This window comes from Hemitrygon akajei, chromosome 30 (assembly GCF_048418815.1).
Source record: "Hemitrygon akajei chromosome 30, sHemAka1.3, whole genome shotgun sequence".
Classification (NCBI taxonomy): Eukaryota; Metazoa; Chordata; class Chondrichthyes; order Myliobatiformes; family Dasyatidae; genus Hemitrygon; species Hemitrygon akajei.
The window spans coordinates 6,094,131-6,109,015 of NC_133153.1; the positions used below are offsets into that span (position 1 = coordinate 6,094,131).

At 45.0% G+C, this 14,885-nt stretch overlaps 2 protein-coding genes across 5 annotated transcripts in view; both read left to right on the top strand.

Moving 5' to 3' along the window:
* Positions 1–9,624, top strand: part of cgnl1 (cingulin-like 1) — a 214,784-nt gene extending 205,160 nt beyond the window's left edge. For all 4 annotated transcript variants that reach the window (XM_073032901.1, XM_073032900.1, XM_073032898.1 and 1 more), the window contains exon 19: positions 7,991–9,624. In XM_073032901.1, the coding sequence (XP_072889002.1) occupies positions 7,991–8,114 (124 nt within the window). In that variant the 3' untranslated portion in view covers positions 8,115–9,624. The remainder of the gene's footprint in view (positions 1–7,990) is intronic.
* Positions 8,807–12,748, top strand: LOC140718661 (uncharacterized). Its single transcript, XM_073032691.1, has 4 exons — positions 8,807–8,851; positions 9,138–9,151; positions 9,786–9,911; positions 10,333–12,748. Exons 1-4 carry the CDS (start codon positions 8,807–8,809, stop codon positions 11,654–11,656), a joined length of 1,509 nt encoding a protein of 502 aa, XP_072888792.1. The 3' UTR covers positions 11,657–12,748.
* Positions 12,749–14,885: the final 2,137 nt, after the last annotated feature.

The following is a 14,885-nucleotide window of genomic DNA, read 5'->3' on the forward strand; positions in this document are numbered from 1 at the left end:
CACCAAGACACAGGCTCTCTCTCTCTCTCCCCAGTAAGGGAGAAAGAGTTGTCTCCGTATCACAGCGAGAGGGGAGACAGAACAACCAACTCGCTGGTTTACGATGTTAGAAGTCCGTTGCGTCTCTTTTTCCGAGCTCTGTGCCCAACGATCTCGGGTCTCTTCCATCTCGAGTGACTCACCAATCTCCTGCAGAGGCACCGAACTCCAATCCTCTTCCCCCCCCCCCACCCCCCCACCCATCTCCAGAGCCATGAAACCTCTGAAGGTGAACAAAGCTCTTAGGCTGAGCCCTTGGCGTGCCGAACAACGGTCATTCGTGGAACCCCGAGAGCGGGTCCCATTCCTGCAAAGAACCACACTCAGCGTGTAACTCCAGGTCAGGGTCTTCAAAAGAACCCTGAAAGGGAAAAATAGAGATATTAAAGATTAAAATAGAGCTGTTTCCGAAGATGAAAGCAAAGGAGTTACCGTAAGGCGCCATTAATTCTCCTAAGCTCCTCCTTCAATTGCCTCCTAGTCTACCTTCTAGTCAACCCATCTCGTCTAGTCTAGAACTGTTATTCTACATCCCTCTGATCCATGTACTTATCTAAACTTCTAAATGTTGCAATCAAATATGGATTCACTACTGTCAGCTTGTTCAGTACTCTCACATCTCTCTGCATGAAGAAGTTCCCCTTAATCCATCACAAGCAAAACCCTCCCCACCTTTGCTATCTACAAGGAGCGCTGTCTCAGGAAAGAGTGTTCGTCATGAAGTACCCCGACCACCCAGGCCGTGCTTTCTTCTTGCTGCTGCCATCAGGCAGGAGGTAAAGGAGCCTTAAAGTCCCACACCACCAGGTTCAGGAACTTCAATCATTGGACTTCTGAACCAGCATGGATAACTACCCTCAGCTCAACTCTGAACTTCCATGGACTCACTTTCAAGGACTCTTCAACTTGTTCTCAGTATCTATTTAGTTATTGATATGTGAATACACAGCTTGTTTTCTTTTGCACATTGGATGTTTGTCAGTCTTTGTGTAGTTTCTCAATGATTCTATTATATTTCTTGTGCTCTGAATGCCTCTCAGGGTTGTATAGTGACATATATGTACTTTGATAATAAATTTACTTTGAAATATTTTACATTTCACCTTTAACTTTATTATCTCCAGTTCTAGTCTCATCCAACCTCAGTGAAAAAAGCCTATCTATACCCCTCATAATTTTCTAGACTTAATTTTCAACTCTCCCCTTATTTTTCCTATCCTCCAAGGAATAAAGTCCTAACCAAGTCAACCTTTCCCTATAACTTGGGATCTCAAGACCTGGCAACATCCTTGTAAATTGTTCAATCTTATTGATATCTTTCTTGTTGGTAGGTGACCAGAACTGCACACAGTACTCCAAGTTTGGCCTCACCAATGTCTTATACAATTTCGACATAACATTCCAATTTCCTGTAGTCAGTACTTTGATTTGCGAAGGTCAATGTACCAAAAACTTTCTTCATGACCCTACCTACCTGTGAATTTTGTATCTGTATTCCCAGATCCTTCTGCTCTGAAACACCCCAGTACCCAACTATTCACTGTGTAAATCCTACCCTGATTTGCCCTCCCAAAGTGTGATACCTCACAAGTGCCTGCATTAAGGCTTATCTGCCATTTTTCCAGGTGGTCGAGATCCTTTGCAGGTGTTGGTGGCCTCATTCACTGACCACTATGTCCTTAAGCTTGATGTCAACCTCAAACATGCTGATCCAGTTTACCACATTTTCATCCAGATCATAGATATAAATGATAAACAACAATCCCTATGGTACACCACTAGTCACAGACCTCCAGTCAGAGGGGCAACCATCTAATGTCACTCTCTGACTTCTCCCATGAAGCTAGTGTTGAATCCCATTTACTACACGGGTGCTAGACTGACACAGCTGCTATCAGTTAATTAACATTAATCATGGCAGCTATTGAAATATTGGGAATGATGCTTTATTCTTCTTTTTTTCAAAAAAAAAGTTATTTTCCTTTTTCAACCATACCTTAGTTTCTGTGTATACTTAGAGGGTGAGAACTATTTGTAGGGAAGGACTGGTATTGTCTATGGTAAACACAAAAGAGGAGGAAGGTTGTGTCCTCAGCCCCCTACTCTACTCCCTGTACACTCATGTTAGTGTGGTCCAATTCTATTCTAGTTCCATCCACAAGTTTACAGATAATACTACTATAGTGTACCATATCTGAAATAGCCATGAGTCCGAGTACAGGAATTCATTAGAGACAACAGCATTCCACTCAATATCAGCAAAACAAAAGAACTGGTTATTGACTTCAGGAAGGGAGGTGGTGCACGGGCCTCTGTCTACATCAATGATCTGGAGGTGAAGCTTAAGAACTTCATGCTTCAAGGATTGGACATCACCAATAACCTGTTCTGGTTGGTACCAAGGCCAAGAAATCTCAACAAAGCCTTTACTTCCTCAGGTGGTTAATGAAATTTGGCATGTTGACCCTTACTAATTTTTAGTGAACCGCCATAGTAAGCATCTTATCTGGATGCTTCATGGCATAGTATGGAAGCTGCTCTGCAGGTGAGACTGCAGGGACCTGGACCAGGCTCAGCACATTGTGGAAACCAGCCTCCCCTCCATCGACTTGCCTTTACTTCTCACTGCCAGCATAATCAAAAGACCCTACCCCCCTGAACATTCTCTCTTCCCCCTCCTCCATCAGGCTCAAGGTCAGCTTCTACCCACCATTGTAAGAATTCCCAGGATGAGAAAATGGACACTAGACCTTTTTTTGTTTTGTCTCAATGCACCCTGTAATGAATTGGTCTTGGTGCAAGACTAGGTGTTCACTTTACCTCAGTATATCTTACAATAGTAAACTAATTCAATTCACTGTAAGGCAGAACCTTACAGAATCAATAGGATTTAGTGTTAGGTATAAGGTGCTCTAAAAGTTGTATCTTTAGGATCAGGGGAAGTAGATTCTGGTAAACCTCTACACTTCTCTTGAGGCCAAGTCTAAAAGTGGTAAATGTTTTCTTGTGCAACACACACAAAATGCTGGAGGAACTTAGCAGGTCAGGCAGCATCTATGGAAATAAATAAGCAATCAATATTTCAGGCTGAAACTCTTTGTCAGGACTGGAAAGGAATTCTTCAGTTCCCCACTTTGGCCTCTTACCTCTTCCCTTCACTTGCCTATCACTTTCCCCTGTGCCCCTCCTCCTTCCCTTTCTCCCCTAGTCCACTCTCCTCTCCTATAAAATCCTTTCTTTTCCACCTATCATCTCCAAGATTCTTACTTCATCCTCCTTCTCCTACCTGCCTCTCTTCATGGATTCTAGCTTCTCTCCCTTCCCTTTCCTCTCTCCCACCTTCTTATTCTGGCATCTTCCCCTTTCCTTTCCTGTCCAAACCGTCTTCTGTTTATTCTCCAGTGCATTTTCAGTCTGATTCTCAACCTGGTGAGAGTCCCAACGGTGTGGAAAACGTCATGTGTGGTCGCAGTACTCAAGAAGAGCCAACCAAAGTCTTGATAGACTACCATTTAGTGGCCCTGATCTCACACATCGTGAAGGCTCTAGAGGGGCTGGTCCTGGCTCACCTCCAACCCCTGGTCAGATCAGCCCTCGGTTCCCTGCAGTTTGCCCACCAGGAGCACTTTGGAGTCGACGATGTTGTCATCTTCCTGCTGAACAGAATTTATTTCCGTTTGGATAAGCAGGGCAGCACTGGGAGGATCATGTTTTTTGATTTCTTAAGAGCCTTCAGTACCACACAGCCCTCACTGGTGAGGGGAAAACTCCATTTAATGCAGGTTGACACTTCCATTGTATCCTAGATAATGGACTACCTGATTGGCAGACCACAGTTGCTGGCAATTCTGAACAATGTTTCTCATGCCACTTTGGCTGAACAGAGGAGCACTTTCAGTAATAGACTAAGACAACTGCACTGCTCCAAAAAGTACTGTATGAAGTTATTCTTACCCTCGGCCATTAGGCTCTATAATGAGTTAACCTATAGCCAGGGAAGTGATGACCCCTTACAAACAGTATCACTGTTTGTGATACTTTTTATTCTTTCTTACTTTTCTAATATTTGTATATCTGTGCACTTGTAATTCTACTGTGACACTGTAATTTCCTTTGGGATCAGTGAAGTATCTATCTATCTATCTATTCATTTCCATAGATGCCTCCTGACCTTCTGAGTTCCTCCAGCATTGAGTGTGTGTTGCTCTGTATTTCCCGCATCTGCAGAATCTCTTGTGTTTACAAATTGGTTTCTGATTATCCCATGTACTGAGGTACAGTGAAAAGCTTGGTTTTGCACAACATTCGTACGGATATCCGGATCATCAGTGCTCTGAGGTAGCACAAGTGGGAAAAAACAATGACAAAATATAGAATGGAGTGTTCCAGCTACAGAGACAGTGCAGTGCAAGCAGAAACTGAAGTGGAAGGCCATAGGGAGGTAGGTGAGGTTAAGAGTCCTATTTCACCATACGAGAGGTCTAATCTAGGGTCTTTTATCAGCAAGGTAGTAACTGTACTTGAGACTGATGGTATGTGCTTAAACTCGAAGACCTGCTGTTAGGTTCCAGTGCTACTCTAGCATTGATAGGACATTGTCCTGGTGTGCTCAGCCCACACAGCACCAGGTGCTACCCCATGTGTCTGCTTGTAGTCAACACCAAAGCAATTGAGGCTGCTTGGGAGGATGCTTCCTGATAACTAGCTGATAGATGCCGAGCAGCACCAATCAGCTTCAGCTTCAACCTCAGTATATTCAAAACTCGTACAAGGTGACTTTCAAAATAAAAACTGCTGGAGGAACTAGTAGAGGGAAATGGACTGACAAATGCTTTGTGAGGCTGGTCAAGGACTACATCTGCAGCATGTTACCACCCACACTGGACCCCTACAATTCGCCTAACGACATAACCGATCGACAGATGACACAGTAGCCGCAGCTCTACACACCGTCCTTACACATCTGGAGAAGAGGGATGCTTGTGTGAGAATGCTGTTCTTGGACTACAGTTCAGTGTTCAACACCATAATTCTCAACAGCCTTGACAAGAAGCTCAGAGACCTCAGCCTTCACCCTGCCTTGTGTAGCTGGATCCTGGACTTCCTGTCAGATCACCAGCAGGTGGTAAGAGTGGACTCCTTCACCTCTGCCCCCTGACCCTCAACACAGGTGCCCCTCAGGACTGTGTCCTAAGCCCCCTCCTTTACTCTCTGTATACCCATGACTGTGGCACCACCCACAGTTTCAATCTGCTAATTAAATTTGCAGACAATACTACATTGACCTAATCTCAAATAACAACGAAGTAGCCTACAAAGAAGAAGTCATCACCCTGACACAGTGGTGTCAAGAAAACAACCTCTCCCTCAATGTCGCAAAAACAAAGGAGCTGGTTGTAGACTACAGGAGGAATGGAGACAGACTAACCCCTATTGACTTCAATGGATCTGGAGTTGAGAGGGTGAACAGCTTTAAGTTCCTCGGCATCCACGTCACCGAGGACCTCACGTGGTCTGTACTCACCATCTGTGTGGTGAAAAAAGTACAACAGCGCCTCTTTTACCTCAGACGGTTGAGGAAGTTTGTTGTGAGCCCCCAAATCCTAAGAACTTTCTACGGGGGCACAATTGTGAGAATCCTGACTAACTGCATCACTGTCTGGTATGGGAACTGTACTTCTCTCAATCGCAGGACTCTGCAGAGTGTGGTGGTGCAGACAGCCCAGCACATCAGTAGATGTGAACTTCCCATGATTCAGGACATTTACAAAGACAGGTGTGTAAAAGGGCCCAAAGGATCATTGGGGACCCGAGTCACCCCAACCACAAACTGTTCCAGTTGCTACCATCCGGGAAACGGTACCGCAGCATAAAAGCCAGGAGCAACAGGCTGTGGGACAGCTTCTTCCACCAGGCCATCAGACCGATGAACTCATGCTGATCCAATTGTATTTCTGTGTTATTACAAATTACTATAAATTGCACATTGCCCTTTTAGACAAAGATGTAACGTAAAGATTTTTACTCCTCATGTATATGAAGGATGTAACTAATATAGTCAATTCAATTCGATGCATATGGTGCAGACAAAGGGTCTCAACCAGTACTTTGTCTGACCTACTGAGTTCCTCTGGCAGCTTATTTGTTGCTCCTGGTTCTAGCATCTGTGCTATTGTATGCCTCTGGCATCAGTGGGCCTTGTTAGAAGGTTGTGGGTATCACTGAAACTCTGGCTGGGATCACAGGAAGCACCAGCAAGCAGGCAGGGTGATTACAGCATTCACAGCTCGTTGAGCTCTCCAAACTTGGTTGGTGCCAAGGGTCCAGTGTGTGGGCCACTGCACCCTGTCGGATTGTGTTTCATCATCTCCTTCTGCAGCCTGCTTTTTGCTGGTTTCTTAGTCACCTAGAGTAAAGGATTGAAGGCACAGGATCAGGCAGAATCTCAAAGCATGGAGCAAGCTCAAGGAACCACACAGCTTAATATTTTGTGTAACCTTCCTGCTGCTCTCTGCCCTTTTAATTTGTCAGCTTGTTTTTTGGGATTTCAGAGTTTGAATAGTAACCATAACTGGATCAATGAAAGACCAAGTTAGAGTGCAGAAGACAATCAAACTGCAAATAAGTCATGAGAACATGAAATAACAAGATAAAGAATCGTTGAAGTGAGATAATTGGTTGTGGGATCATCTCAATGGATGGGTAAATGAGTGTAGTTATCTCCTTTTGTTCAAGAGGCTGATGGTTGAGGGGTAGTAACTGTCTGGAACCTGATGGTACGAAGCTCTTGTACCCTTCTACCTGATGGCAGCAGCAAGAAAGAGGCATGGCCTGGGTGGTGGCGATCTCTGATTTCCTGTGACAGTAATTCATGTGGATGTACTCAGTGGTTGGGAGGATTTTACTGGGCTGAATAAGAACATAAGAAATAGGAGCAGGTGTAGGCCATCCGGCCCATTGAGCCTGCCCTGCCATTCAATAAGATCATGGCTGATCTGTTTGTAAACTCAGCTCCATCTACCTGCCTTGTCTCCATAACCCTTAATTCCTTACTATGTAAAAACCTATCTAACTATTTCTTAAATATATTTAGTGAGGAAGCCTCAACTGCTTCCCTGGGCAGAGAATTCCACAGATACACCACTCTCTGGGATAAACAGTTTCTCTTCATCTCCGTCTTAAATCTTCCCCCCTGAATCTTGAGGCAATGTCCCCCAGTTCTAGTCTCACCTACCAATGGACAACTTTCTCACTTCTATCTTACCTATCCCTTTCAAAATTTTGTATGTTTCTATAAGATCCCCTCTCATTCTTCTGAACTCCAGAGAGTATAGTCCCAGGTGACTCAATCTCTCCTCAGAGGTTAACCCTTTCATCCCTGGAATCAACCTGGTGAACCTCCTCTGCACTGCCTCTAAAGCCAGAATATCCTTCCTCGAGTATGGAGACCAGAACTGCACACGGTACTCCAGGTGCGGCCTCACCAGTACCCTGTACAGTTGCAGCATGACCTCCCTGCTCTTGAATTCAATCCCTCTAGCAATGAAGGCCAACATTCCGTTTGCATTCTACCTTTTGTCAGATTTTCCATTCAAAGGTATTGGTGTCTCCATACCAGGCCGTGATGCAGCCAGGTTGGTGGGTAGGGGTGGAAAACAAGGCATTCACACTACCACCTTCTCCTTTGAAGATGATTACATGCTTAACCTATCCGTGGAATTTTGCATCTAAAAATGCCTGTGCCTCTTTGTCACAGTGACTTGAGTCAGGTTCTAATCTGCAGTTAGTTAATATGACAAGAATTTTACAACTTTGTACTGAATTAATTTTACAAAATCCCTACAAAATGTATCTTGTTTTTAGTGTGAGTGTTCAGTATTGTTCAAAGTAAAAACAGATTATTTCATTAGTGGATACTAAAATGCATTATTTTACCTATTTTATTGAACAGACGTAAAAATTCAGTGGCAAAGGTTTCATCCTCGATCCTAAATGATTATGAAAATGATTACAGTACAGATGAAGACAGTATCTATGACACAGACTTCAGATCATCAAAGGATGATAATCTCTAGGTTCACACCCAGACTGATGCTTCATCATGAGATGAAAGAACAAGGAATGGAATGGGTTAGTTAATATATCTTTCAAGAAATGACAATTAACTGTACCTGATGTGACATGGAAACCCTTAATGATACTGTCTGACATGTGAAAGTATCTTTGATGTATACCATTGCTGCCTCACTAGGTAATATGTTGGGTCTGAGTATTTGAAGCCATTTGAAGAATGACCTGAATGCCATATTTTCCTGTTCATTCATTTTGAAGAGAAGTTAAAATCTTAAACTTTGAAAAAAAAATAAGCAAATAGATTTTAACGTGTGTGCAGATTGTAAATACATTTAAACTATGGAGATTTCCTATTGTTATAATTTAAACTGCTCTAGTGCCAATAATATCTGTAGTTTCTCAGCTAGGTTGTGTTCTGAGGCACTTCCATAAAATAATCAGATTTAGTTAGTTTCACAATCAAATCAAGTGTATTAGTTGCTGGTTGTACACTGGTACTATCAATTTCTACACCTCTAATCTGTGCATGGTTGTGTGTGTGTGTGTGTGTAGGTGTGGGTGGTCATGACTGTCTGAATGTGCCTGTACATGTGTGGTTTTCACTACCTACCACATTAATGAAGGATTTAGAATTAGCAGAGAATTTATCCCCAATAACCAGATTAAAATTGAGAGCGACCCCGCCCATAGAATCATGTTGGGGACCGTGGTGCCTGAACTGCTTACTCGTCACGGGCTGGTATTTTACTGAAAGTGCACGTCCCAGACTCTATTGGTCATGTTGAATCATTCCTCCAGCCATCCCCAAACTACAAAGCAAAACATGGATCGAAGGGAAAGTTAAAATGCCCAACTTGAAACATACATTGATCCCACCCACCTCCAGTGCTAGTGGAGGCAGGGTGAAGGGGAGATAACCTGTTCCCTTTCAGAGGTTAGCCAGTTACCGAAACTCAGGTGGACACCATGTGCGTTTGACAGGGTCTCTGTTTATAGTTCATGTTTTTGGGTTCCCTTTGTTTCAGGAAACATGGTTGCAGTAAGATCGTCCCCATCTGGTGGCTCTGGTGGTCCCAAAAACATGGCTACAAAAACCAACATCACACTGTCCGTGCCCCACCCTCTCCATCCCCGTTCTGCAGCTGTACTCGACCGACGTCCATTAAATCTCAGCAAATTCCACCTCCCATACAGCCACGGACTCTGTATAAACCCTACACCTATAGACCAATGACTGATGCCTTCTCTACAGATACACAATCAAGCTGTCTTCTAAATGAGGAACTCTCATGTCCTGAGTGTGTGGCATGTGAAGGAACCTGCCTGTTTGGATGCTGACCATGTCTCCGTCACCTCTTCTCCCTGAAACCCCCCTCTCCGTCACTCATTCTCCTCGAAACACCCTTCTCCATCACCTCTCCCACCCCATGTCCCTCTTCGTCACCTCTTCTCCCCCGAAATCCCCCTCTCTGTCACCTCTCCTCCCCAAGACTCCCTCCCTGGCACCTCTCTTCTCCCCGAAAGCCTCCACTCCATCACCTCTCTCCCTCATATCCCTCTCTCCATCACCTCTTCTCCCCAAAACACCCCTCTCTATCCTCCTCTCCCCCCATATCCCCCCTCCGTCATCTCTCTCCCTCATATCCCCCTCTGTCAACTCTCTCCTCCCACAGTCCCCTCATATCCCTCTCTCCGTATCCCTCTCTCTGTGACCTATCCCCTCATACCCCTCTCTCCGTCACCTCTCCCCCCGTATGCCTCGCTGTCATCTCTCTTCCTTGTACCCCTTTCTCTGTCTCCTCTTTCCCCCTGCATCCTTCTTTCCATCCTCCCTCTCCCCATACCCCTCTCTCCGTCAACCCTCCCATCATGCAGCCTTCTCAGTCATCTCTCTTCCCCCGTACCCCTCTCTGTCACCTCTGTCCCCTCATACCACACTCTCCGTCACCTCTGTCCCCTCATTCCCCCCTCTGTCAGCTCTCTCCACTCATACCACACTGTCTGTCAGCTGTCTCCCCTCGTTCCCCCCCTGTCAGCTCTCTCCCCTCGTTCCCCCCTCTGTCAGCTCTCTCCCCTCGTTCCCCCCTCTGTCAGCTCTCTCCCCTTGTTCCCCCCTCTGTCAGCTCTCTCCACTCGTACCACACTCTCTGTCAGCTGTCTCCCCTCGTTCCTCCCTCTGTCAGCTCTCTCCACTCATTCCCCCGTACCCCTCTCTGTTACCTCTCTCCCCTCATACCACACTCTCCGTCACCTCTGTCACCTCATTCCCCCCTCTGTCAGCTCTCTCCACTCATACCACACTGTCTGTCAGCTGTCTCCCCTCGTTCCCCCCCGTCAGCTCTCTCCCCTCGTTCCCCCCTCTGTCAGCTCTCTCCACTCGTTCCCCCCTCTGTCAGCTCTCTCCCCTCATTCTCCCCTCTGTCAGCTCTCTCCTCTCGTTCCCCCCTCTGTCATCTCTCTTCCCTCGTTCCCCCCTCTGTCATCTCTCTCCCCTCGTTCCCCCCTCTGTCAACTCTCTCCCCTCGTTCCCCCCTCTGTCAGCTCTCTCCACTCGTACCACACTCTCTGTCAGCTGTCTCCCCTCGTTCCTCCCTCTGTCAGCTCTCTCCACTCATTCCCCCGTACCCCTCTCTGTTACCTCTCTCCCCTCATACCACACTCTCCGTCACCTCTGTCACCTCGTTCCCCCCCGTCAGCTCTCTCCCCTCGTTCCCCCCTCTGTCAGCTCTCTCCACTCGTTCCCCCGTACCCCTCTCTGTCATCTCTCTCCTCTCGTTCCCTCGTGTCGTCTCTCTCCCCTCGTTCACCCCTCTGTCATCTCTCTCCCCTTGTTCCCCCCTCTGTCAGCTCTCTCCCCTCATTCTCCCCTCTGTCAGCTCTCTCCTCTCGTTCCCCCCTCTGTCATCTCTCTTCCCTCGTTCCCCCCTCTGTCATCTCTCTCCCCTCGTTCCCCCCTCTGTCAACTCTCTCCCCTCGTTCCCCCCTCTGTCAGCTCTCTCCCCTCGTTCCCCCCTCTGTCATCTCTCTCCCCTCATTCCCCCCTCTGTCAACTCTCTCCCCTCGTTCCCCCTCTGTCAACTCTCTACCCTCGTTCCCCCCCTGTCATCTCTCTCCCCTCGTTCCCCCCTCTGTCAGCTCTCTCCCCTCATTCCCCCCTCTGTCAGCTCTCTACTCTTGTTCCCCCCTCTGTCATCTCTCTCCCCTCATTCCCCCCTTTGTCATCTCTTTCCCCTCATACTCTCCTCTCCGTCACCTCTTCCTCCACACCCCCCCTCCATCACTTTCCTCTCACCCCGCACCCCCTCTCTCACCACGCACCCCTTCTCTGACACCCCTCTCTCACCCTGCACCCCCTCTCCGATACCTCCCTCGCCCCGCACCTGTCTCTCTATTACCTCTCTCTACCCCCTGCATCCCTCTCCCCTCCCCTGCATCCTCCTCTCTGACACCTCTCTACCCCACATACCCCCCTCCCTCTCAGTCATATTCTTTGTCTCCCACCAATTCCAGCAAGGTGGCACATTTGTTTCTGATCCAGATGTAATGCTGTGGTTTGTGACGCTGAGTTCTGGAGTGAGGTGAGAATGACGGGACAGTATGGTAACACCGTTCGAACACCACTGGTGACATTCTGAGTGTTAACCACCCATCCTCAAAAAATCCCTCTCCCTACTTCATTCCCTCAACTTCCCTTGTGACATTTGGTGTCTGACCTAGCCATAACTGAAATTGCAGACCAACCTTCCAAAGACTTTTTAGCCAGACTGAGAAATGGTTGTGTTGCTGAATCGCAAAACCAGGAGAAAATATGAATCCCCTGTCTCCTTCACCGTCAGGATCAGACTTGGTGGGTAAGATGGGGATGAGGCGCAATAGATGCTCCATGATGTTATTGTCTTGTGGAGAGGAAAAGCATCGGAGAAAAAAATAGAATCCAGTATCTGCACGTTTGACAACATGTTCACTTTCTTCCATGTGTAATTAAAATTAATCTCATTCAAAAATTAGAGGAAATTTACATTCATTTTCAACAATAGTTTTGCTATTGCAGGTCCCTTAAAAGTAGTGCCTCTACATTTTCATGACAAGGTGTCTGTCACTGAATATTTCTTTATATCTATAACATATTGACAAAATATCAAAAATGCCATTGTTTAAATATTTTATAACATGTGGACTAGAGCTGATATTATGTCTCTTAATGATAAAACCAGGTATGCTAAATAGTTTTGCTTTTCAATATTTTATTAAATATGGAAGTTACACAATATTATTTTAATACTTGCCATTTTGGTTTGGATAACAATGAAGTTTTATAAGTATTGTACAAAAGTTTTGCTGAGCTGATTTTTAATTACTTATGTAATGTATAATTGAAGCTCGATTAAATGCACATTGAGTGACAATCAATAAAGTGCAATATACAGTATCTGCAAGCATTTAACATGATTTATTGTAACTGGAATACATGGATATCTTAAACTCCACCACTGCTGAATGTCTTATTTTAAGTCGCTTAATCTACTTATTTGACCTTTGGGCATTAGGATTGGCCATTGTTTTTAAATTCTGAAGCTACCTCTGTGCAGATAAAGCTGTAAGACCATTTACTGCAAATAAAATTTTAAAACGATGATGATCATAGTTTTCATTATAGATTTTTTCTGCTCATTAGTATATAACACATTCCTTGAATGGTGATTGCTGACCAGTACATTTGCTTGAAAAAGCTTCACCAGCACAACTTCTATAGGTCACTTGTTTTAACAGGTCTTGGTCAAGTATCAGCATTTTAACAGTGAAAGTGATGTCAATTGTTCAAATAGTTTTTGGTCTTCTTAATTCTTACACCAAAAAAGATTAAAAATTTTAAAGTTTTGAATACTGTGTTTTGTGAATCTACTGTATCACACTGAGGTTAGTTTCTGTCTTGATATAGCGGCTCACTGACATTCACTAATGCAATGTTACTGTGAACAGCTATTAGCTGTTTGGTACTACAGGTTCAGCACCCCTTATACAAAATGCCTGGGACTGGAAATGTTTCAGATTTTGGAATATTTTCATCTATATAATGAGGTACTTTGGGGATGGGACCCAAGTCTAAACATAAAATCCATTTACATTAAATGTACAGCGGATATACCCTGAGGGTAGTTTATATAATATTTTAAATAATTTTGTGCACGAAACAATGATGTGTACATTGAACCATCAGAAATGTAAGCTATCACTACCTCGGCTGTCCGGGTGGACAGTCAATGGCTGTTTGGCATCACCATCATTCCCTACTTTGAATTTATGTGCTACTGGTAAGCTGTCTGTCTTATACTTGGTCATCACACATATTTTTTGATGTAGCCGTTCAGCATGTTAGATTTTCGTCAGAGACGATCTTGGCAAACTCGCCAATGAATTACTCTGCTGCTAATGCTATATCAGCACAAATCTTCAAAAACTCTTTAAAAAAAAATGCTTTTTCTTAAATGTCTGCAACCAGCCTGCTGAATATCAATTTGAAAACGCAAACACGAGGAAGTCTGCAGATGCTGGAAATCCAAGCAACACACACAAAATGCTGGTGGAACGCAGCAGGCCAGGCAGCATCTATAGGAAAAAGCATAGTCGACGTTTCAGGCCGAGACCCTTCGTCAGGGCTAACTGAAAGAAAAGATAGTAAGAGCTTTGAAAGTAGGAGGGGGAGGGGGAAATCTGAAATGATAGGAAAAGACGGGGGAGGGGTGAAGCTAAGAGCTGGAAAGGTGATTGGCGAAAGGGATACAGAGCTGGAGAAGGGAAAGGATCATGGGATGGGAGGCCTAGGGAGAAAGAAAGGGGGAGGGGGGCACTAGAGGGAGATGGAGAACAGGCAAAGAGAGATTGTGAGAGGGGCAGAGAGAGAAAAAGGGGGAATAAATAAGGGATGGGGTAAGAAGGGAAGGACGAGCATTAACAGAAGTTAGAGAAATCAATGTTCATGCCATCAGGTTGGAGGCTACCCAGCCGGTATATAAGGTGGTGTTCCTCCAAACTGAGTGTGACTTCATCTTGACAGTAGAGGAGGCCATGGATAGACATATCAGAATGGGAATGGGACACCTACGCTCTATCCGCCAGGAAAAGCAGGATCTCCCAGTGGCCACACATTTTAATTCCACATCCCATTCTCGGCTTCCATAATACTTCCCATAATTTCTCGGCCCAAAATGTCAACAGTGCTTCTTCCCATAGATGCTGCCTGGCCTGCTGCATTCCACCAGTATTTTGTGTGTGTTGCTGAATATCAATTTTCAGTTTATTGTGATAGATTTTTTGCTTGTTTCATGATCAGCACACCATTAAACAGCATATATTCACCCCAATGCTGTTGAATCCACTCTTTCAAAACACATTTGAGATATTAATTTTTTTGTTTTTTGCACTGGTTTGCCATTTTTCATTAAATTCTGTTCATTACCTATGTGAGGTCACTTCTCAGGACTATCTGTGGTGCACAGAGACCTACACATTGCCTGGGATCCTTTACAGCGCCTTGTGGGATTTTCCATTTGTGACGTGATGTCAGCGCTAAAAAAAGTTCGGATTTCAGAGGTTTTCAGAGTTGGGTAATTTGGATAACGGGTGCTTAACCTGTATAGAGATATGTGTGTCTCTCTCCAGTACATCTTAATTTGTGTACAGAGCTGAAATGCTTCCTTAAACTTGTATTCAGAAAACATTTTGCAATTTCCCTGCATATAACATCTCATTTTGCTACTTTTTACCATCTTTAC

Excerpts from the sequence above, each read along its gene's own strand:
- LOC140718661 (XM_073032691.1), top strand. The coding sequence starts at position 8,807 with ATGTTGGGGACCGTGGTGCCTGAACTGCTTACTCGTCACGGGCTG. Across the intron at positions 9,912-10,332 it reads TGTACCCCTTTCTCTGTCTC|CTCTCTCCCCTCATACCACA; the intron begins CTCTTTCCCCCT and ends CCTCTCTGTTAC.